This window comes from Carassius auratus, chromosome 3 (assembly GCF_003368295.1).
Source record: "Carassius auratus strain Wakin chromosome 3, ASM336829v1, whole genome shotgun sequence".
Classification (NCBI taxonomy): Eukaryota; Metazoa; Chordata; class Actinopteri; order Cypriniformes; family Cyprinidae; genus Carassius; species Carassius auratus.
Genome location: NC_039245.1, coordinates 24,271,472 through 24,295,144, shown reverse-complemented (window position 1 = coordinate 24,295,144; position 23,673 = coordinate 24,271,472). Strand labels below are relative to the sequence as shown.

Sequence of the window (23,673 nt, the reverse complement as noted above, 5' to 3'; positions counted from 1 at the left end):
ACCCTTGATGGCAGAAGAGGGGTGGTGTACTACTGGTGAAGGACAGAAGGAAACAGGATTCAGAAGAAAAAAGACACAGAGGCACATAATAAATGATGAAGTCCTGCAAGAACAGCTGCAAAAACTAACTCCTCTATGTTGTTTTTCATGACCATGACCAGAAGACCATGATCTGAAAGGACCATCCAGACAGAGCAGACAGCCTTTCTGATAAAAGCGAGGTGTGCTCTGATTGGCCAGCTATCCAGTGCGTTGTGATTGGCTGAATGGCCTCAAGCGTGTGACGGAAATGATAAATGTAAACCGTGATGGCAGGTGTCTCGGAAACGAACAAAACCCATTACAAACAAGGCATTTCTTACATCCAGTGGGGACATAATTACTGATTATAATGAATTAAACTGTCTTTATATGCGTTGCACTGTGTACACAGAAACATAAAACCATGTCTGCATTTGTGATCAGAGAAATGACAAACAACAAGCGTTCCTCTACACTGCTCAAAACTCACTTTTAACAATCAATGGGAAATTCTTTAAATATGTAAATGTAAATACAGACTGTGAGTGAGAAGCAAGCGCCAGACTGTCCTTGCAATGTTGAAACTGCCCCACTTTATAGAAACGGATATGGCATTTTAGGTTATGTAGGCTACTCGCACAGGAAACAGTCCTCGTTCTCTGTAAAATGCATTGCACACATCTGAACATTTGGGTTGAACTGTTCTGAAACAGTGTTTCTTGGAAGTCCAAACAAGTAGTTTCGCTTTCACAACAAAACACACAGCGACTCCACAACATGGCAGCAGCGGCAGCAACAATACTACAGCGAGAATGAGTTACGCCTTTTTTCTTTGCGTGAACATTTGGGCGGCATTATGCAAACCTTTTCCACAATGTGACGTAAAGAGGTTTTAAGAATTTAGAGAATCGATTGTTTCATTGTAATGAAAAGATGATTGATTAACATGCTGCTTAAACTGAGGCATACACAATACACAGCGTGAAATGTACATTATCGTAAAACATATTGTTTATATTTCACTATAAAATTGCAAGAATTTAAAAGCTGAAAATTTTTATTATATTAAAAGTACCAAAAGCACAAAGAATATTGGGTGGCTGGTGCACTACAAACAATGAATGCATTCGAAGACATGAAGTATTATTTTCAAGCATAATGTCCTTGTGAGTATACGACACATGGTATGATTCCTGCTAATAATCCAACATATATTCAAGTTCTTTTTCTTTTTCACATAATTTCTCTGTGATGCATGCAGATCCCCTCATGGATATTGTTTGTAGACTTATTAAAATATTTTGACTATAAAAGAGAGAAAATAATAGAGGTCTCTTTGCCTGCGCCCCGCTGTTGCGCTTTGTTTGGCTAAAGGTTGCAGACTCGCCTCCAGTGGCTCTGGTAATGCGTCACAGTCTGCTGTGTCATGTTTAGCAGCACCAGTAGTGAAACAGCACAGTCATGAAATCATAGTTCATACTCAAACACTCACAACATGGAAACATTTACAAACTTGATCTTTGACCATCTCTAGTTGAATTATTAGACTGGAAAGAAGCCCGGTTGTTACCCAACAAGTAGGCTACTGCATTCCCAATAAAATAAAAGAAGTTCATTTAAAGATCCGAATTCATAAACATATACTTGAATACATTTATGTAGATAAGCACCTTCATTTTTGATCCAAGGAATTGAAGTATTCCTTAAATAGTGTAGGTTTTTATATATAGACTAAACTATAGTTTAGTATAGTTTTAAGCTTTTAGTATATATATATATATATATATATATATATATATATATATGTGTGTGTGTGTGTGTGTGTGTGTGTGTGTGTGTGTGTGTGTGTGTGTGTGTGTGTGTGTGCGTGTGTGTGATGATTATCTTATTTTATTCATTTATTTTGTTGGTGTGATAATTTTTTTTTTATCCTGTAGAGGTTCTACATGTTCTGCCTTTTATGTATGGTTAATGTGTAATGCATAATAATAATAAACAGAAACATTTGTATCTTTTTAAGATGAAATACGTTTAAGACTAGATTAAATAAACACTTTAACCCTATAAACAAACCGATTCAGACAACTTGTTACGCTATAGCCACAGTACTGAGGGTTTGTTTGACCTCATGTGACTCACGTTGCTCCGTCATGAGAAACTGCTGAGATTTCTAAATCGAGAAAACGTCTAGTCATGGTTAGTGTAAGCATGTGGTACTAACTCAACATTTTCACTTCCTTTCACACTGAATCCAGTGACTCAGATGGGAAGGAGAAGGTATAAAAGTGAAGTGAAGCGGTCAGGGAAGCGCAGTGAAGACAGGACAGGAGCATCAACCCACAGCAGGACATCTTCAGCACAAGTAGGAACATGACAAAACTTTATTAAGATCTGCTACAGGGCATAAAGATGATATCTGATGATAACAAACATCTGTTGTTTTAGGGATGGATTCCATGGCAAGCAAACCAAGAGAAGCCACCGGCAGGTAAAATACTATTTATCGTCATTCATTTCATAGTGATTATAAATGCATTTCAAGCCTGAAGTGAATCATATCAAAAATACGAGTTGAGTCCATGATGGACAAAAGCTCAAGTATTAAGAAGCTTATCTATTCAGCGAACTACTTGTGATGGATTGTGTGTTGTTTCCTTCTCAGTGATCTGTCCGAGCAGATAAAAGCAGCCACCAAAGACGTTCACGTTCGAGCTGAGAACACACAACTGATGCTCAACTACCAGAAAGGACTGATCACACAAACACAGTACAAGGTAAAACTACAGGGAAACAATTACAGTATTATAGATCAAGCAATAACAGGAGAACATGAACTAACTAAAGTACCAAAAATGATCATGACAGTAAAAGCACATGGCAGTACTATGGTTTTAACTTATTTAAATGTACCATGGTACAAACATTGTATGCAAATACCTTAGAGTCCTACATAAATACTATAAAGTTACCATTCAGCACATATCCAAGTACCTCATACCTCATCTAAGAGCTGATAACTGATTATTTATTTGAGTATTCAGCATTTTATTTCCTATAACTTATTGAGGGGAAAACATCTTTTGCACCATTGCTGAATATTATTTATTTATTTGAGATTCTTCTGTTGAACACATAATAAGTTATTTTGAAGAATGCTGGTAACCAAACAGTTTACGGTAGCCATTGACTTCCATTGTATTCCGAAAATCATACAGATTGGGAGCAACTTAAGGCTGAGTAAATTATGACCATTTTTTCATTTTGGGGGGTGAGCTATCCCTGAAAACGTCTGAAGTACAGCCACTGTAATCTTTTGAGTACTGAAAGCTGTATTGAACGTGTTTTCAGCTGCTGCTGTGTTCTCTGTATGAGATCTACCGAGCGCTGGAGGATGAGCTGGACAGGAACGCCGCTCATCCCGCGGTTCAGCCCGTCTACTTCCCTCAGGAGCTGGCCAGACTGGAGGCTCTGGAGCGGGACCTGGAGCACTTCTTCGGACCCCACTGGAGGACGAGGATCACCGTGCCGGCCGCCACACACAGATACACCCAGAGACTGAGAGAGGCGAGTCTGGGAACCATCTGTTTTAGGAAGAGAAACTGCATTTAGATTCCAGCGATTCTCATTGTAACTCTGTGCTCCCGGTTCCCCTTTAGATTGGCAAGAGCAGCCCGGGTCTTCTGGTGGCACATGCATACACGCGCTATCTTGGTGATCTGTCAGGAGGACAAGTGCTGGGAAAAATTACCCAGAAGTCCTTGGGGCTGAGTGGGAACAGCGGGGTTTCGTTCTTCTTGTTCCCTGGCGTGACGAGCCCCAACAGATTCAAGCAGCTGTACAGGAGCAGAATGAACAGCATCGAGCTCACGGAGCAGCAGAGACGGGACGTCCTGGACGAGGCCACCACAGCTTTTGAGCTCAACATCGAGGTGAGCAGTGACACCTTACACCTGTGTGTGGAAATTAATGCTGTTATTGAGCAAAGATGCATTAGTTTGATCAAATGTGCTTTTCTTTGAACCTTCTGTTTATCAAAGAATCTTGAAAAAAAAAAAATGTATTGGTATCAGTTATCGGTTTATAATAATACATGTATCTTGAGCATCAAATTATTATATTAGAACGACTTCTGAATGATTGAATATCAGCTTTGTTTCACAGGAATAAATTGTTTTAGAGTATATTCATTTAGAAAACAATTTGACCGTTTTATCTGTATTTTTTGCTCCGATAAATGCAGTCATGGTGAACTTGGCTGGTCAAAAACATTTAAAATCTCACCAGGCCAAAACTTTTGAGATCTATAAAGAACAAGATAAATGCTGAAATTAAAGAAGTGAGACTTTAAAAGGTTAATGCGATGCATTTGCCATTTTCAACAGGTTTTTGATGATCTTCAGAAATTGCTGAGCATCACAGAGGAAGCTTCAAGTGAGTTTCAAGAAATACGAGTCGTTCAGTTCTTTAAAAACAGTACCTGTATAAGATACTATTTTTCCTGTTTGTTTAGGTGAGAAAGGAAATGACGCCACATCCAAAACTCTGTCAAAAACCTTCTCCAGCTCTCCAGCGCTTCAGTTGGCATTAGCTGTGGGAATCACGATGGCAACGGTTGCAATGGGAGTTTATGCATTTTAATTTATATCATTTTTTAATCCTTCATATTTTTTGTAACATCTAAAATCTACAGGCTGATCTTGAACAAACATGGATATTATAAAACATCCACCCAGGAATAAATCAATGATATCAAATAGTTTTAGAAAAGAGTATCATGTAAAAAAAAAAGAAAAAAAAAAAAACTCTAAAAATGTGCACATTTTTAAAATGCTTATGTACATTTGTAAATGCTTTCTATGTATTTCTGTGAAATGTAATAAAGCTATTTTTTAATTCAACACTGTCTTTTGTTGCCAAGAGATGCAAAATATAAAATTTCCTTAAATGCTTTGTTACCATACAAAACAAAAATAATTTTACTTCGACACGGAACTGACAAATCAAATTATATTTTTAATGAACTCTTTCCACTGAGAGAAACCACATAGACAAAGCATATCGTCATGAGGGTAACACACTTGAATCATATCAAGCTTCGAGCAAGATGAAGACAACTCAGCAAACATTAGGAATGACAAACAGGACATTTCTCCAGCAATAAAGTGTCCAAACAACTATGTACAATAAATCTGAACTCGACATCATTTCTGCGGTGGCTTATTTCTGCACATCGGTCTTCAGACGCCCAGCGGTCGTCGTCTACTTGACCCTGTAGAGAACCTTCCTCTGCATGCGGTGCTGCACTTCACCCCTCCTCATCATCAGATGAAGGACTTTGTGAATGGCGTGCTCTGGATATTTCTGTTCAGACGAGAGAGAGAGAGAAACACATTTTATATACACATGAATTATGAACTATAATAGTGATTCGAGAAGCTGTTAACTGACCTGTTTGGTGAAGTCCTGTATGATGCTGTGCTCGGACACCTGGGAGCCGATGGCGAAGCGTCTCTTCAGCTGTTTCTCGATGCGAGAGATCAGCTCCTGATCCTCCTGAGTGGTAAATCCTTCAACACCTGCAATCGTACAGCTCTGCTACATCAGACTCTCCAGCTACGTTTATGGCAGCTAGACCGTGAGACGTGACATCCTGACACACTCACCAGAGAGACTGCCGGACATAGCTGCGTCCAGCGTGGACACCTGGAAGAGTCTCAGAGCCTCGTCCACCTCTTCCTCTCCGGCGATGGGCTGCAGCTTCATCTTCGCCAGAGACTCTGCGATGCGCACCACGGCCTCAAGCTGCCTGCAGGACCACATCAAGAAGTACATACTGTAAATAACTACATCCAGGATGTAGAAACATACATCTAGGAACAAAAGGTGTCCTAACACTGAAGTGAGTGTTTACCTGACAGTGATGGGGATGGACACTCGTCTGTCGGTCTCTCTCTCGTGTTCCTTCGCTCCGCTCCTCATCACCACGTATCTGTTCTTCAGTTTCTCCGCGGCCGCCGCAGACAGACGCGGGCCACATTTCCTGCGTGAGTTAATGCATTGTTATTTTGATAGACACACACGGAGGAATGCGATTTCAGGCGGCGTTTAAAGACTTAATGATTCAGACTCACGTTCTGCAGTAGGCGATGTATTTCTTCAGCGTGGCCAGAGAAATCTCTCCCTCGACACCCTCCATCTGCGTCTGAGCGCTCAGGTGAACGTTCATCACGTGCCGGGCCAAAGTCTTGAGAAACACACACATGGGGTTGTGCATTAGTTCATATAAAATCTAACGCTTCAGTGAGATCTGTGAGCAGAGGTGGTTTTGTTCACCCACCATGTCTCTCTGTTGGTCATGATGGTCTTTGATGATGAAGATCATGTCAAATCGAGACAGGATAGTGGGCATGAAGTCTATGTTGTCCTCTCCTTTTGTATCGTCCCAGCGGCCGAACACAGAGTTGGCAGCGGCTAACACAGAGCAGCGGGAGTTCAGGGTGGTGGTGATGCCGGCCTTGAGGTGAACACACAAGCGTTACTCAAAGACATGGATCAGTCCAGACCGTAAGCTGAAGAAATAGTGGATTGGTCAATGCAATCGTGTAAAAAGGCCTGGTACCTTTGCGATAGAAATGGTCTGCTGCTCCATGGCCTCATGGATGGCGACTCGGTCATCCTCTCTCATCTTTTAAAAAGACGAACGCAACAGTTTAGCATGACGGAAAAAGCTTTTCTGAAGAGTGCATGAATGTTCAAAGTCCAACCTTGTCAAACTCATCGATGCAGACCACTCCTCCATCAGCCAGCACCATGGCACCACCCTCCATGACGAAACCACGAGTGTGCGGGTCTCGCAGCACTGAGGCGGTCAAACCAGCGGCACTGCTGCCCTTCCCAGACGTGTAGACCTAACAGAGACAGACCAAATTCACTCCATTATAGGAAACATCCATGCAAGTGAAGACTGATTTATGCACATTCACATACACAATTTATCATTATAAAGTTACAAATAAAATATAAAAGTTGTGATCTATAACATACTAAAAGCATAACGTTACTGAAACTCATACGAATGACATGACGGTGCATCTCGGTCACAAGTCTTACCCCAATCGGAGAACATCTCTCCACAAACTTCAGCAGCTGAGACTTGGCTGTGCCTGGATCTCCCAGCATCAACAAGTTAATATCCCCTCTGCGTGTCAAACCATCAGGCAACCTAACAAAAACAGTTTCACGCGGATCAGAAAGATGGCAAACAGACATAAGCTGGGAAGAGGAGGCAGTTTGTGTGATTCCTCACCTCTTCCTGGAGCCCCCGAACAGAAGGCACGCGATGGCTTTCTTCAGGTCGTCGCTGCCGTAGATGGACGGGGCCAGAGAGCGGGCGAGCGAGTCGTAGACGGAGGGAGAGGAAGCCAGAGCCCTCAACTCCTCTTCCTCCTGAGGAGAAACAGACCCCGAGGCTCCACGGCCTGGAAGACAGTCAGAAGGACGTGAGAGATATGAAGAGAGATGCCGTTTTCAACCAAAACACAGGTGTTTCAGCACATGCTCACCTGCTCCTTCAGTATCCACTTCAATGCCCACGACACGCAGGTACGCCGCTCGGATGCCCACACCTGCTCCCTTATCACGACCTTTGCCCTTGGCCTGCGCCACCTTCTTGATGGAGTAGATGCCCATGATGGTGACTCTGTTGCCTGGGACTACACGGTCACATAAGTACCTGGGTAGAGTGGTTAAAAAAAGGGGGGCTTGAAATCTCATGATTTGATATGCTTATTGAGGTCACTGTTTGATTTGAATCTGATTCTTAGTTTAGAATCAATATAATAAAACTACTAGCAAAAAAAGGCACTTTTAGGTACATTTTCGGTTCAGTGCAGTTCATAAATGCATTTACTAGATTACGGCTGCTTTAAATTAAATGTTCTAAAAATATGAAACTTAAACCTCCACTATGGCAGAAAATAACCCCCGTCTTAATGAGTGAGTCACTGAATGAGTCAAGTGCTATATAAATGCCTCATTCAGGTTCAGAGCTAAAATATGCATCTTGAAGTTCATAAAGCTCTTCAAAGAATATTTTACCTAAAAATTAAACCTCATTTACTCACTTACCCTCATGTCTTTCCAAACTGTATGCATTTTTCTTCCTGCGGAACACAACAGTTTCAGTTCCCATTGACTTCCACTAGTTTGTTTGACCTTACAATGGAGGTCAACAGGAACTGAAACCATCTGGTTTACTAATATTCTTTAAAATCACATGCTTTGCACTCCACAGAAGAGAAACATACTAGTTTGGAACAACACGAAGAGAGTAAACCAAGGAAATTTAGTAAAAAAAAAAAAAGTTAATTGCATCAAGAGACAGCTTGTACCTGTCGCAGTACAGCTGCATGTGTCGTGGCATCTCTCCGTGTGGAACAGCATCAGGAGCTTCCTGCAGACGCAGAGTTTGGAAATCCACACACACGCATCTGTCCGGAATAATGAAATACGGATCCATGGGGCACTTGACACGTCCCGCCTGCTCACTGTGCGACAAAACAAATTAAAACATTTTACACGTGCTCATTCTCTGTATCAAGACAGATGCGGTTGTGTTTACGTTCACGGTCAGCATATAAACAGTTAGTGCTACATTATTTCTAAACAGAAATCAAATATTTTGCAATATACTAACGTGTTGCACTTGCGGGGCAGAGCGTAACCCTGCAGTCCCGGTGGCAGAGGGATGTTACTGATAACCGCTCTGCAGCCACGGCACTGAAGACACACTCTGGTGGCTTTGGCCCTCACAGCCGTAGCAGATATGATTATACCAGGGATCTTCACGAGACGGGACACCTGCTCCGACTGCAAAAGATGAGAGAAAAACACTTAAAATCTTAATGTAGAAGTATAAACGTGGCGCTCTAAGGCACACTTCAAGTTAGCAGTAGAATAAACAAATATGCATCAGTTTTTATTTCGAATGGTCTTGTTTAAAGTTTATTTCCTCACTTTCAAGTTACGGATGGAGGCCGGGTGGGCGTCGCTCTTCAGCATGACCTGGATGTCCTGTACACTCTCTTCTCCTATTGGCCGCGGACGTGTGACCTCATCAGCCACTTCCTGCGCCGCCTCCTCCAGCTGTCATTCAAAACACAGCCAAATATCATAAACAGCTGATGTTCGAAGCCACTTAGCATTTCATAAACAATACAGCATCTAGGACGGTCATATAAACTTGATAATAAATTAGGTAATTACTTTAAATTGTATGCTGTAAACAAAACCAACTCAATTTCAGATTTCATTTGAAAAGTTATTTTTGTAAGTCTGTGCTTACCAGAGGCAGGTTCTCAGTGGGCAGTTTGTACAGACAGTCTGACAGATCTTCATCAAAACTGGCCAGATCCTCCATCTCCACCTCAATCCAGTACTCTCCCAAAGTATAGTGCCTCTTGAGTTCATCTCTGAAAACCAAAAACACAATCAACAGTGTCCTAAAGAACTTCAACAACATAAACAGATGAAGATGACAAACTCGGTTTAATAAAAGTACACTGTTCACTGTATTATGGGAAATGGATGTTTAAGAGTGAATCGGTTCTTTTGAACATTTGAATTGAATCGACTCGAAAACGATTCCCGGCTTAGATAGTGCCGTCACTAATTTGCTTTCAGAATTATTTTTGTGGTTTAATATTTGCACATATCATATTTAGTACAATGTAACATTAACGTTACCCCAGCAAATACGTGATAAAAACCCAACATGCAATGAATCGATTCAACTGAATCACTCAAAAGAACAATGCGTTCACGAACCGGACATAAGTTAAAGGTTAATCTGCAACAACTTTAACACGGGCTAATATAAAAAATAATTATTTTTATAATAAGTTACATAACTAAATGATGGCCAACGATTAATAGACCAACTATAGGTACAAGTTGTTCAAAACTGAAGACAGAATCACCAGAACGCATGAAACCACCTCTGATGTCGCAGCACGTTACCTGTATTTGTAGGTGAACCCAGTCCGATCGGTGCCGACTCTGAATTGTCTCAAAAACTCTCGAAACTTTTTTTTGATCTGGCTGCGTTTCACGACCCCCTCATCACCGATGCCTTCACCTCCTCCGAAACTGTCACTATAATAAACTCCTGGATCATCAAATCCCGACATGCTGTTAATATTCAGATTCCTAGCAATAAACGATAACTAAAGTGTTACTTAAATAAGTGCTGTGAATGTTAAATTTAAATATATAACTCTCTGTAGGTCAGAGAAAACAGTGAAATCCCCGCTGCAACACGCGCACTGGCTTTCGCGGCAAAACCTGCCTCGCGCCGAGTTCAGACCCCGCCCTCACTGACTTTTTCGTCCCGCTTATTGGTCCACAAGGCGTCATGACGAGCTACGTCACGAAAAAGGTGGAACCAAAGTGGAGTACTGGCGGGAAAAACACAAAGCGAAGTGCTGGGATCGGAACTGGCTTCTTTGATTGGCGCGGAATTTCAACAAAACCTTATTTATATTAAAATAAAAGTTGATATTAATGAAATAGTAATCAAACTATAATGTTTTAAGAGACAAGTCCAATTCCATAAATATATAGAGGTGGTTTAAATTATAAAAGGGAAAACCGTTAAATTTATTCTCAACACTAAAACGCCAATGTTATCATATAATTGTTACAGCAGTTAAACACGGTAAACAAGTGAACTCAAAACCAAGCTCACATTAAGAATACAAAAGTCAGATATGAATAAAATAAAAAAATAGATTTTAGCGTAAAACTCAAACGGTGTTGTCAAGACAAAAGTTTTATATATAAATGTCAGATTTTAAATGTTATCTTAATGGTCCAAAACAATGGTTTGACATTTATATTGCCTTTTATATTTTAATAGTCACATACAACAAATTGTATGCATTTGTGTCAGTCTATAATAGGCTGTTGTTTCATAATGACAGGTTTACATTGTGACAACATGTCCCACTTTTGGCATATTGTTTGAGAAATTGTTGCATTGACATTGCATTCCTTTATTCAACATTCAGATTTGGGTGTGATTTCATACAGCTGTGTAAGGGCCAGTATATCTCAGGTCTTGAATTTGTTTTGAAAGTAGTGAATTTAAGTAGTCAACAACCTTCACGTAAATATCCAGAGAAGACATTAAATGGCATAACTTTTTTTATTTTTACCCATCTATGAACAGTTGCAGCAGCATCAGCATGATCAGTATAAACTTGCAAATAATGCTGATGAGACACAAAGTCTCAACTGGTACATAGACAAATTTGGTACATAGCTGGTGTAGAAGACTGCCCTAAAAGAAGCAAATATTAATCTTAAAAGGAAGTCATTTATTCTGTCGATTCCAAAAAAATCTCCAAATATTCTTTGACCTTCACTGATCTCAGAAGATGTATAACTTAAACCTCACTCTAACAGTCCTCATCTTTCTCAGCTGTGTTTCTGACTTTAGGAAATGACGCCATGCTTCCTGCCGGTCTGTATGAAGGCATCTACAGTCCGATCAATGTCCTCATCAGTGTGAGCTGCAGAGATCTGGACTCGAATCCGGGCTTTTCCTTTGGGAACAACCGGGTAGGAGAAACCGATCACATACACTCCTGATAACAGAGAGAAAAACATTGTTTTAATCAGGCTGCCGGACTTGCATCATTTATTTTATAGCAAAACATTTAGATGAACTATACACGTCTGAATTCTAACCCAGTTTTAGCATATCATCAGCCATAAGTGAAGCCAGACGGGCGTCTCCTAGCATCACAGGACAGATGGGATGAGCTGTGCCAGAAATGGTGAACCCTGCCTGTGTCATTTTGTTTCGGAACCTTTGGGAAATAAGAAAAGGAACACAAAAGATCATTGTTCTACCTTTAGCTCAATGAACTCCAAAAATCCCTTATTCTTAAAAGCATTCCTACTTTCAAACAGAACCAGCAAAAGTCAGCTCTTTTTGTTTTGACTGCAATGTCACCCCAGATAGACTTTGAAAAGGAAACTCTTTTTTGTTAGTTTTAACTCTGCTGCTTATCTTCGGTCCACAAAAAGAGAGCGGTAACGCAAGCTAAAGGGTGTAATTGAGTCTATAAATATCAGCGAGCGCCCACTCCCTCCTCCGATCTCACCTCATGGTTTTAGCTGCCATGGACTGAGCGATAACACTGGATTCCAGCAGCAGTTCCACGGCACGGGTGGCACAGCCCACCACAGGAGGAGGGAGGGAGTTTGAGAAGAGGTACGGACGAGACCGCTGTCTCAGAAGCTCAATCAAAGCCTTGGGTCCGACAGTGTAACCACCTGACAGAGAATTAGAAAAATATACATTTGAAAGAGCTAAAAAAAACTTCAGCCTTCTTAGTAAAGAAAATGAAACTTGCGATTTTTTTTGTTATTTGACCTGCCATAGTAGCGTGACTATGTAAAACTGTGCTTCAGATGATGTTTGATATTAATACACACCAGCAGCTCCTCCCAGTGCTTTTCCCAGAGTGGAATTCACAATGTGCACCCTGTCCATCACTCCCAGCAGCTCATCGGTTCCTCTGCGGGAAAGAGATGCATGAACATCCACTAGTAATATAATATGACATAATACTTTCTTAAACAGTTTAAATAAGTCTTCATACATAGAAATATGAAACTCTCTTTATATTTGAACTAAGATGGGGATCTCTCTGAAGCGATTTTCACATTAACAGGTCCTTGGTTCGAGTCCCGGCTCGTGGACCTTTTTTCGATCACATTCTCAACTCTCTCTCCCACTTCACTTCCCGTGTACTAACGGTCATATCATTATAAAGGCAAAAAACACCAAAAGTAAATCTTAAAGGGGGGGTGAAATGCTATTTCATGCATACTGAGTTTTTTACACTGTTAAAGAGTTGGATTCCCATGCTAAACATGGACAAAGTTTCAAAAATTAAGTTGTACGTTTGAAGGAGTATTTCTGTTCCCAAAATACTCCTTCCGGTTTGTCACAAGTTTCGGAAAGTTTTTTTCGAGTATGGCTCTGTGTGACGTTAGATGGAGCGGAATTTCCTTATATGGGTCCTAAGGCACTTCTGCCGGAAGAGCGTGCTCCCGTATAGCAGAGCACTGAGAGCACAACAGACTTCACTGATCAGAGCGAGAGCGTCGCGAAATTTCACAAAAGAAGTGTGTTTTTGGTTGCCAGGGCAAGACAACCCTGCACAGATTACCAAAAAAAAAAAAAAAAAACTTTAAGGGACCAGTGGACGGAGTTTATTTTTAAAGAGCATCGACGGAGTTGTGCAAGTGTTTGTTCACTGCATTTCGAAGATGCTTGTTTTACAAACAAGGCCCAGTTTGACGCCGGATTTGCGTATCGTTTTTTTCTTAAGGATGATGCAATCCCAACGAAAAAGGGCCACGATCATGTGTTGGAACCGCAGGCGGTGCTTCAAATATCTCTGCCTCCTTGTTAGTGCGTCCGCCTCCCATGCCGAGACCCGGGTTCGAGCCCCGCTCGGAGCGAGTCGTTGCTGCTGCTGCTCTCGTTCAGTTTCAGCCTCGGGATCTGATTCTGGATCATAAATAAACGGCTGAATCTGACTGTTAGTCATGGTTTGTTTTGGATGATGGGTTTTCCCTCACGGTAATGTCCAAACGCTCTCAAAGCAAAAGCCTACTCGCGCTCGTGATTCTTTAGCTCCGCCCACCTGTCACGCCTCCAGTCGGTCGTGTTTTTCCGAAAAAAATCGGCACAGACTATTTTTCTCTTATAAATATAATAAAACTAAAGACTTTTTGGAGATATGAAGGATGCAGTACTACTCTATAGGTACTCAAGATTAACAGGATATTGAGTGAAAATGAGCATTTCACCCCCCCTTTTAAAAAAGTATCAAGGAACCATAAAGCCATGAATCAAACCAACCAGCTACAAGATGAATCACAACATCAAACAAAAACAAAAAACAAAAAAACGACTTTAATGACAGAACTACAATCTCATCAATAAAAACGATCCAGAAATGTTGATTAAAAAGCTGTTAATTACACATATAGAAACAATGCATTTTATTATTGCAAAATATTCATACACAACAAATAGATTCACTATCATGTCATTTGCAATGCTTCGGTGTTGCTACAGAGCTCTTTGCACAATTTGCTTGTTTTGGTTTTCTTATTGTTGGGGCTTTCTCTGCAAAATTATGGGTAATGTAATTTTTCTCCAAAAATTGCACTGTTAAACATGATTATTTAAATATTAAGTTTAAATAATGTGGGTTGATGGCTTAAAAAAAAAAAAAAAAGTTAATTAAAATATATACATAAATATACACATACACATACATAACCTTGTAGCTCACAATGGTTCTGTCTTTAACATTTTTTAAGTTATCATTAAAAATTAAACCCCCGAATGAGAAAATAAATGGGATTCTAACCTGACTTTTTCACTCAATTTTCTTAAAAAGTGTTTTTTTCTGTTGTCCACTCACCGGCCACGGGGACCCATGAATCCTGTGGCATGACATTCATCAATGAAGACCAGGGCACCGTACTGCTCAGCTAGATCACAGATACCCTGCAGAGGAGCCACATCACCATCCATGGAGAACACACCGTCTGTGACCACCAACCTCAGACGAGAGGACTGTAAATAAATCAAGAAATCAAGTGAACGGACCAATAAATCGTTGCATTTTCAAATGCTTTGAGTTGCTGAAGCTTAGACATTTGTAATAGCTAACTTAAATTGTTGCATTATATATTTTTAGTTTTTTCAACAAACAAATCATTATCATATCAAAATATCAAGCCACCACACAATCAGTTTAATCCAAGCATTATTTAAATATCACCATGCACATAAAGCACTTGAAGCTTGCCGTGCAACCTCTGATTTGCATGAAATCCAGTAACATGAGTGACAGACTCTACCTGTGATTCTTTCAGCTTTTCTTCCAGGTCATTCAGGTCCATGTGTTTGTAGCGGAACCTCTTGGCACGACACAATCGAATGCCATCGATAATAGAGGCGTGGTTTAGTTCATCAGACAACACGGCATCATCGGGACCCAACAGGACCTAAAGCAAAGAGTACCAATGTGTTGTTCCAGTGTATTGGCAGCGGTGCTTCAGTATATCAGAACGAATGGTTAAAGCAAACCTCAAACAGACCAGCATTGGCATCGAAGCAGCTCGCATACAGAATACAGTCTTCTCTTTCATGAAACTGGGCTAGTTTCTCTTCCAAGTTCTTGTGGATGCTCTAGAGAACAGACGGATTAACAAACACATCTAAAGGCATCAACAAGCATTGCTATCAGTGTGTGTTCAAATACAGTACTTGACCTCACCTGTGTGCCGCAGATGAAGCGAACTGAGCTAAGGCCAGCGCCGTACTTCTGCAGAGCATCTATTCCTGCCTTCACCACCTCTGGATGACTGGATAAACCCAGGTAGTTATTTGCACAGAAATTCAATATGTCTGAAACAAAGAGAGAAATATGGGATCAGAAGATGAAGAGAAACAAAAATTTTTAATATTTAATTTGAGCTATGAACTCTGCCCACTATAATTTAATTAATAATATAAAACAATAAAAATATTAGTAAATAAAACTTTGTAAATATAGAACTACTCTACTACTCATTTAAAGCATCTACACATAAAACTTAAGAAGAGTTATAAGAAAATAATAAACGTAATATGCATTTAAACTCCTAACTTCAATGTTATTCAAAAATACATTATACAATATTTAATAATAAGAAGAAATAATAATAATTATATATATTATATAATAAATACTTAAAAATATATATACAAGTATCTAAACATAAACCTTAAGAAAAGAGTTTAAATAATATAAGGCATAAATTCAGCAAACCCTTAACCTCACTTTTATTTTTTAAACTAAGATATAACTTTATAGGAATACATTTGATAAAATAATTTTATAGAAATATATATTAAATTAAACAAAGTAGGACATTTGCGTAAATGTGACAAGCTTTAAAATTCTTTAAAAAAAACCACTTTTCAATAATATTGTATTACTGATTATTTGAACATTTTAGCGCCTCTGTTAACCAGTTTATATAACGTGTTTGTTACGTTTTTGTTTTATACATTCCCATGGAGCTACAAATAAAAGTTGAAAACTGAAATTGCAGCACGCTATTGACTTTCTTTCCCTAGGCTTAGGGTATGTGCCTTCTGGAATATTTAAGGGATATATAATTGTTGTATCTAGTGTTTATCAGACACTTTGGCTAGGCTGTCCTCCACACACTGCTGCTCACCGCCTCTGCTGCCGTCCACGCAGATATGAGGCCCCTGGCTGGACGTGATGACCCGCTCCCCCTTCCACGTGCCCGCGACCCGGATAGAGTCCAGCTCGTTCCCCAGCACCGAGAGCGCCTGAGCCACGGCCGAGTACCCTCTGTTTGCACCAGCAGAGCAGGGCTGTAAGACACTCCTGAAGCTCGGAGCCCCGAGTAGACGAACAGCTGGGCGAAGCGACATTTCTCTCGCACTGTTACAGTCAGCAGTACAGTAAAAGTACGTGCACTAGAAGAGCGAGAGCGGATATATGTCACATGGGCGTCGACAAATCAGCCAATCAAACGTGTTTATCCAAGCAGGCGGTGCACTCTTTGTCCAATCATAGCGAGGCTAAGGTCCATGCGTTTTAAATAACCTGGACTGATAGCTTGTGTTGTTCATCATCATAGACAGTAAAACACGCTGTATTTATATGTGCAACACACACACAGAAATACATGTTCTCAGCTTGCATAAATAAAAAGTTATTGTCGGCAACTACTACTGCAAGATCTGTTGTGCATCTGATATTTTGTGAAAAAGTTAATAAAATGAATGGGCAAAATGCAGAACCAGATAAAAAGACTTCACTGGAAGTAAGAACCGCGGGAAAGAGGCGGAGCTAGAGGGAAAGTGCACGAGTCGAGCACGTCATTTTCGCGGGAACATCTCCCGGCAACTGGCGATGTAACAACAGCATTCTGCAGAAGAAAAATGTTGTCTTTATAAGTCGTATTATGAAGATGTTGAAAAAAAAGCATAACAACGTAAGATTTTAACTTTTTTTTTAGCTCTATACTGGAGCTCCTTAAGTTAGGTGATGGCTTGCAGTGGAGTAAGAGAGGAACACTTTAAAACGTAAGTAAGGTTAGCTTTTATGTGTTTTCCTCTATTGTTATCTTTGTCACAAAAAAAGAATGTACTTAGTCCTTATGAACACATTTCAGTTGAGCAGTTCGGGTTATTTATAGTATTTTATTGGTTATGATCCCAGTTTAGATTTGTTGTGTGTATCACATATTGATGTTTCTTAATTCGTCACTTTAAAAAAATCGATTTTTGTAAATAATTATAGCCTATAAAGAACTATGGTTAATATCTCAGAAATTCAGGCAGCGCAAATGTTCGTTCCGCTTAAGCTAATTTACGAATAAATCCTTTTTCACGATTTCATTATTTATCATGTGTCGCTCCTCGCTACAGTAGAGAGCGATCTAGTACAGACTCCTCGTGACGTCACGGACACGTCAGAGGGGGCGTTCCATAACCGCGGCAAATCCGAATCCCTTCGTGTTACGTTCTAGACAATAACAAAACACCGAGCTTTAAACAACAAATACGACTGGAATTCAATATGGAACTTAGTAAAACAGGTCAGAATTGTTCTGTTTTAGCCCTGTATGTATTGTCAAACTATGTCTTGCTCACACGGACTGGATGTTTTCTTCTTCCTGTAACTTCCTTTGTTTTTAAGGTGGACGACATTATTCTTAACTTATAATAATCGCCATTTCAAGCGAATGCATGCAATATAGAATGTTTAAACGGATAAACAGTGGCGTTAAAGCATCATTAGACAGATGCAAATAAACTTTTCCGCACTCAATATGACAATAAAAGACGTTTTGACGAAATTTTTTTTCGATTGAAGCGGATTTAGCTATGTAAAATGGCATTTATACTTGATTACACAATTGTTTCGCTTTTTAGGAATCATACAAATTTAAGTATCTCTCACCACAGATACAGTAACCGGATTTTTTTGGCGTCTTCTACGAACAGCCCGGAGATTCCTGTGCTGCTGTGGACATGATGAGAACTCTGGTGAGGACGAATAGTATTCTTTAAGAAATTAACAAATAATGAAAGTTTAAACACACTGAAGACAATCTGACTAAAGTTAATGTGAATATGTGTTACAGATGTTCAGTTCTCAGTTGAAGAAACAGCTCCATCTCTTGGTGTCAGCACTGTGAGACCGTGGAGTCATGGTGAAGATGAAAGTATTATCAGCACAGTTTAGGTGAGAAACACGTGACAGTCTTACATTCACCAACTGGACATGCTTTGATCAAAATGAAATTATTTGCATCTGAATTCATTCATTTTAAATGATTGATGACGTCGCATTGAAGCAGTGTTAATTTTGACACAAAATTTTAATTTAGTTTTAGTCTTAGTCTTTTGACTATAATTCTTTTTAGTTTTAGTCAAGTTTTAGTCATCTGATTTGTTTTAATTTTTGTCTTATTTTAGTCGACTAAAATTGCTTGGTATTTTAGTCGACTAAAATAAGACTAAAATCAATAACAGATTTACTAGACAATTTCTTTACAGCTGGTATAGGAAACAAACTTAACCAAAATATATAAAACACAAATTCAACTTTATTTCAACACAACTGTGTCTTTATTTCGATTCAGAAGCTTTTATGCAGCAACAAACACTGTCATGATAATGTAAACAATAACTAGCTGCCAATTGACCATCAATAAAAGAAAAATAAAGTTAGGTCCAGGACCTTAAAGTTTACAGCTGAGCTGAACAATAAGTGCATACATTTAAAGTAAATATTTAATAAGTTGGGTGGATAAAAAAAGTAACATGATTTTATAAGGTATTCATTTGTCTAGCAATATTGTATGTTTTAAATACGACAATATTGCTAGATTTGTATGTATAATGATAGGATGTGAACATTCACGTTTCACATGACTAATATAGAAATATTTGTGATATTGTCAAAAAGTAGAACATTATAAAATATACTAAACATTAGTATTAATCAAATGTATGTATCATAATATTACGTATTAGTATTGTGCTCTCATCTAACTTGAAGAAGGGGCTATTTTACAGTACTTTTCAGTTCGTAATATTTAATGCTACAACATCTACGCACTGCACTATTCCAATTTTGCTTAGCTCAATAAACAAAAGAACATCGTTGTGAAATTACATTTGAGAAAATGTCCGTGTGGCTCGTCTGTAAATGTCTTTTCAAATTGGTTGTGTTCTTGCCACGAATGAGCGCTCCGCGTGCTTTACACTTTGTTTTGTTTTGTTCGTCGTCAAACATGAAGTGAGCCCACAAGTCTCCCCTTCTTTTTTCCCAGCTGTGGACATTTTGTCGCTCTTTTAGACATCACCTCTTCGAATGCCGTCTTCCCGGGAGCTCATTTAAAAACTGAAAACCTTCGCCTCACGTCTCAATAAGTCAGGCTCGGATTGGTTCTCTTCTCTCATGCAGTCTCGCCTATTCCGTTTTGCCGGTTCTGTTTTGCCGGTTCTTTTGCTCATTCCTTGCATCTCTGCCATCTGCTGATTTGATTTTCGTCACAGTCTATTTTTGTCTCGTCCTTTATTCGTTGACGATAATGTCAATCAATTTAGTTATAGTTTTAGTCTCCATCAGTGCCTTCTTTTTTAGTTTTTGTTTCGTTTTCGTCTGCAAAAATATATTCGTGACGAAAATAATGACGAAAATATTTAGTCAACGAAATTAACACTGCATTGAAGTGTTAAATTGTATGTTTCTAATGGCCTTTCCGTTCTTTTTCAATACAGAACACTTGAATCAAGATTGATAAGAACTATAAGTGTAGCACTTATATGATAGAGGATTGTCCCACTTGAAATCATTGTCGCCCCGGCCACATCTGTTGCACTTCCCGAGAGGAGCTGATGTCGAGTTACTGGCGCTCTCGCCCCATGCACGGAGGAGGAGCTCTGGACCTGTTGGGTTGGGTTTGGTTCATGCAGAGCAGCATTAGAGCATCATATTGTCTATTTGATAGTAACTGAGAGCCATGCCACGTGTTGTCACTAAGATTTGACTAACAGGTTTAGGTTTCTGATGTCAAATTAATTCAATCACTCATTCATTCCTGCTTCATCTTAAGGAAGAATATTAGAGCTAGTATACAGCACACACGTTTATACCAAAGTTCAATGGGAATATTTAAAGCCAGTTAGGAAGTTTATTTCTTCTCTCTCAAAGAAAATTGTAAAACAAAGTATCAAGCTATCAAATTATGTACAGACTGAATTTAAATGAATACATTATTGGAGCATTGCCTTACTTCATCAAAGTATGATATCATGAGTTTACACAGAAATGAAGTCTTAGTCACAAATCCACAAGAAATATTGCCGGAAGAATGTGAATATTTTAAAACTCTGTATTCTAACGATGCAATATTGGAGCCCCTAAATGGTGTGACTGAGCAATATTTCCCTTTGAACAATGTCTCTGTGCTTTCTACTTCGCAGCAATTAAGCTGTGAAGGCGAAATAACAGAGCAGGAGTTATTGGAGGCAATTAATTCATTTTCATCTGGTAAATCTCCTGGTATCGATGCAATTCCTATCGAGATGTATACGATTTTTTTTACAGAAATTAAAAAACCCTTATTAGAATCTTTCAACTTTTCATTTCAACAAGGTATTTTATCTAATTCACAAAGAGAGGGAGTTATCTCAATACTCTTACAACAAGATCCTGATGGGAAATATAAAGATCCAAAATGGTAAAAAAATTGGCGTCCATTGAACCTGCTCTGTTGTGATACTTGTATTTTATCTAAATGTATTGCTTTAAGAATAAAAAATATAATTGGAGATGTTATAAACAACAATCAAGCAGGTTTTAATAAGGGGAGATTTATAGGAGATAACTTGAGACAAATACTGGACACCATACATTTTTATGAGAACCATCAGGAACCAGGATTATTGTTTATTGCTGATTTCGAAAAGACGTTTGATAATGTTCAATGTAAGTTCATAAAACAATGTCTTAGCTTTTTTAATTTTGGGAAAAACTTAATACAGTGGTTTGAAACTCTTTATAATCATCCAGTTAGTCGAGTGATTAATAACGGTCATATAAAAGACAGATTTTTATTAACACAAGGAGTCCGTCAAGGGTGTCCTTTGTCACCATATCTCTTTATTTTATGTATTGAAATTCTGGCTATTAAAATTAGGAACAATCCAGATATATCAGGTCTATTTCCAAACGGTAAAGAGATTAAGCTAACAATGTATGCTGATGATGCAATCTTTTTTATAAAACCAACACAAGGACTTTAGAAGGACTAATAAGGGAGTTAAATAGATTTTCAAAAATATCTGGTTTGAAACCTAATTTTGCGAAATGTAACATTCTGAGAATTGGGACATTTAAACACACAAGTTTTATTTTAAACAGTTCCGTTCCTGTTAAATTGATTAATGGAGACTTTAATTTACTAGGGATTCATCTACCTGACAACTTTAAAGAAATTGATAAATTCAATTATGAGAGAAGGATGGAAAAAGCAGATAGAATTTTACAACCTTGGAGGCATACCTGTCAAGTTTTGGATTTGAAAATAAGGGAAATTTTCCAGCGCCCATTGCGAGCAGTCCCACCACCCCAACAAAGCTCCAGTATCCCTTACATTTTAAGACAGGTGTTATAGCCCAAATTAAAACACAAAAGGGTATATATGAAGAGCATTTATTTAAAGGCTTATTTGCATATTTTCTGTTAATTTAACATTGATGTCTTTACATTTACATTTTATTTTAATTCCACACATTCTTTTCATTTCATATTGCTTTTCTTTAACAGTTTTTCTTTTCATTTCACATAACTTTTCTTTTACTCTTTTAGTGAGTTGTTGTACCAATTTGTTGCAGACTTTGCATTCTTTAAAAAAAGTAAATTCGCTGTCCCATTTATCACGGTATTTACACATGGGTTTTGGTTTTTTGGCAGGTGTGCCTTCACTCTCTATTGTAGCATCCATCATCCGTCTCTGTTTTTTCTTTTGTTGTTGTTGTTTTTCCCACGTTATAACTCATGTCATCTGACCTCACACACCCCTCGCGACAGGCTGCTACAGGTGGGAGTTATCGCGAGACTAGTGACAGAGCTCAGATTGGGAATGTTTTTATTATTATTATTTTATTAATAACGCAGGTAAAAAAATTAATAAATAAAAATACGGGAGATTTACGGGAAAATACTAATACGGGAGGACGGCGGGAAAGAAGGGTAAAATACGTGACTTTCCCGGCCAAAACGGGATACTTGACAGGTATGCTTGGAGGGGGAACTCTCTGACAATTCAAGGAAAAGTAACTCTGATTAATACATTAGTAATTCCACAATTTACCCATTTACTAATGCTTCTTCCTTCACCTAGTATGAAGTTCTTCAAACATTTTGAACAAAAAAAATTCAAATTTATATGGAACAATAAACAAAAAGATAAAATTAAAAGACAGTATTTATATAACTCTTATGATAACTGTGGACTGAATTTGAAAAATCTTCGAATGATGGATGGTACCTTCTGGGTTGCTACAATTTATCACAACAAACAATGGATCACAAGCCAGAGATTATATTCAGCCTTTTCCTTTTTCTCGAATAATATATTTCCTTTTTTACCAATTAAAAGCAATACATATTGATAAAATATTTCAAAATAATTTAAAAGAGTTATCACCATTCTTCAAGGATGCACTGAAAGCTTGGTTGAATTTCCAGGACCACCCTCCAGATACAATTCAAGACATTCAGACACAGTTGCTATGGATGAATTCAAACATTACGGTTGGAGACAAGCCATTGTTGTTGGAGGAATTTGTCAAAAATGGGTTAATTTTTGTCAATGACCTTTTAGATTTACCTGGAGATTTTATTTCTTATGAAAACTTGAGAAATGTTTTTAGCATTTCTCTCAGTCAGTTACAATTAAACCAGCTGATTTCTGCAATTCCTAAAACTTGGAAAATGAAACTGCAAAATGAAAAGAATAATAAATTAATGGTTTGTCTCCCACCAATAAGATGTCTTAAATGGTTGTCTGTCTGGTGTAAAGATAAATAAAATAATATATATTTGGAATTTAAATAATTACAGGCACTGCACTTTTTCCACACAGAACATGCCTGCTTTGAGAAGATGAATTTAATGATCCAATTTTATGGAAAGATTACTTTAGAACAATTTTAAGAGCTACAATCGATTTATATTTCAACTTAAAATCTTTTATAAAATTATTGCAACAAAAAAATCTCGGTTTAAATGGCAGATAGAACAGGATCCCTGTTGCAGGTTCTGTGGGGATGAGGAGGAGGACCTGATGCATTTGTTAAATTTTTGCCCACATGTGGCTAAGTTTTGGGTCAGTATACACTTATGGTTAAGGTCTATGGATATTGTTTTGCAAATGACACCTCAGAAAATGTTGTTATGTATCTTTGAGGGAAAATGCATACACTTTTTGAATATAATTATTTTGATGGGTAAATTT

The 23,673-nt window shown here is 38.5% G+C and overlaps 3 protein-coding genes and 1 long non-coding RNA gene across 5 annotated transcripts; 2 read left to right on the top strand and 2 right to left on the bottom strand.

The window, feature by feature from the left end:
* Positions 1-2,294: 2,294 nt before the first annotated feature.
* Positions 2,295-4,919, top strand: LOC113051898 (heme oxygenase). Its single transcript, XM_026216068.1, has 7 exons — positions 2,295-2,383; positions 2,467-2,509; positions 2,684-2,795; positions 3,370-3,585; positions 3,678-3,950; positions 4,404-4,452; positions 4,532-4,919. The coding sequence occupies exons 2-7, from the start codon at positions 2,469-2,471 to the stop codon at positions 4,657-4,659; spliced, it is 819 nt and encodes a 272-aa protein (XP_026071853.1). The 5' UTR covers positions 2,295-2,383; positions 2,467-2,468; the 3' UTR covers positions 4,660-4,919.
* Positions 4,920-5,014: 95 nt separating this feature from the next.
* On the bottom strand, positions 5,015-10,384 carry LOC113051849 (DNA replication licensing factor mcm5). The gene is made up of 16 exons (XM_026215989.1): positions 10,039-10,384; positions 9,365-9,491; positions 9,037-9,165; positions 8,717-8,889; positions 8,412-8,567; positions 7,584-7,753; positions 7,328-7,499; positions 7,132-7,243; positions 6,786-6,929; positions 6,641-6,706; positions 6,359-6,535; positions 6,153-6,265; positions 5,933-6,061; positions 5,685-5,827; positions 5,470-5,597; positions 5,015-5,382 (listed from the first exon to the last, which is right to left on the bottom strand). The coding sequence occupies exons 1-16, from the start codon at positions 10,206-10,208 to the stop codon at positions 5,281-5,283; spliced, it is 2,211 nt and encodes a 736-aa protein (XP_026071774.1). The 5' UTR covers positions 10,209-10,384; the 3' UTR covers positions 5,015-5,280.
* Positions 10,385-11,205: 821 nt separating this feature from the next.
* On the bottom strand, positions 11,206-16,646 carry LOC113051881 (2-amino-3-ketobutyrate coenzyme A ligase, mitochondrial-like). Its single transcript, XM_026216049.1, has 9 exons — positions 16,342-16,646; positions 15,393-15,523; positions 15,203-15,304; positions 14,974-15,120; positions 14,532-14,686; positions 12,523-12,605; positions 12,189-12,360; positions 11,770-11,891; positions 11,206-11,666 (listed from the first exon to the last, which is right to left on the bottom strand). The coding sequence occupies exons 1-9, from the start codon at positions 16,562-16,564 to the stop codon at positions 11,515-11,517; spliced, it is 1,287 nt and encodes a 428-aa protein (XP_026071834.1). The 5' UTR covers positions 16,565-16,646; the 3' UTR covers positions 11,206-11,514.
* A 361-nt stretch (positions 16,647-17,007) lies between these two features.
* On the top strand, positions 17,008-21,826 carry LOC113051905 (uncharacterized). Of its 2 annotated transcripts, none has more exons than XR_003276961.1 (4): positions 17,008-17,221; positions 18,107-18,187; positions 18,286-18,386; positions 19,931-21,826. It is a non-coding gene; the product is annotated as an uncharacterized LOC113051905 (long non-coding RNA). The 2 variants fall into 2 exon arrangements; XR_003276964.1 differs by lacking the exon at positions 17,008-17,221 and adding an exon at positions 17,459-17,736.
* The last annotated feature ends 1,847 nt before the right edge of the window (positions 21,827-23,673 follow it).

Excerpts from the sequence above, each read along its gene's own strand:
- LOC113051898 (XM_026216068.1), top strand. The coding sequence starts at position 2,469 with ATGGATTCCATGGCAAGCAAACCAAGAGAAGCCACCGGCAG. Across the intron at positions 2,796-3,369 it reads TCACACAAACACAGTACAAG|CTGCTGCTGTGTTCTCTGTA; the intron begins GTAAAACTACAG and ends ACGTGTTTTCAG. Across the intron at positions 4,453-4,531 it reads CATCACAGAGGAAGCTTCAA|GTGAGAAAGGAAATGACGCC; the intron begins GTGAGTTTCAAG and ends CTGTTTGTTTAG.
- LOC113051849 (XM_026215989.1), bottom strand. The coding sequence starts at position 10,208 with ATGTCGGGATTTGATGATCCAGGAGTTTATTATAGTGACAGTTTCGGA. Across the intron at positions 9,166-9,364 it reads CCACTGAGAACCTGCCTCTG|CTGGAGGAGGCGGCGCAGGA; the intron begins GTAAGCACAGAC and ends TTTGAATGACAG. Across the intron at positions 5,828-5,932 it reads TCCATCCCCATCACTGTCAG|GCAGCTTGAGGCCGTGGTGC; the intron begins GTAAACACTCAC and ends GTGGTCCTGCAG.
- LOC113051881 (XM_026216049.1), bottom strand. The coding sequence starts at position 16,564 with ATGTCGCTTCGCCCAGCTGTTCGTCTACTCGGGGCTCCGAGCTTCAGG. Across the intron at positions 15,305-15,392 it reads GCTTCATCTGCGGCACACAG|AGCATCCACAAGAACTTGGA; the intron begins GTGAGGTCAAGT and ends TCTGTTCTCTAG. Across the intron at positions 11,892-12,188 it reads ATGGCAGCTAAAACCATGAG|GTTCCGAAACAAAATGACAC; the intron begins GTGAGATCGGAG and ends TATTTCCCAAAG.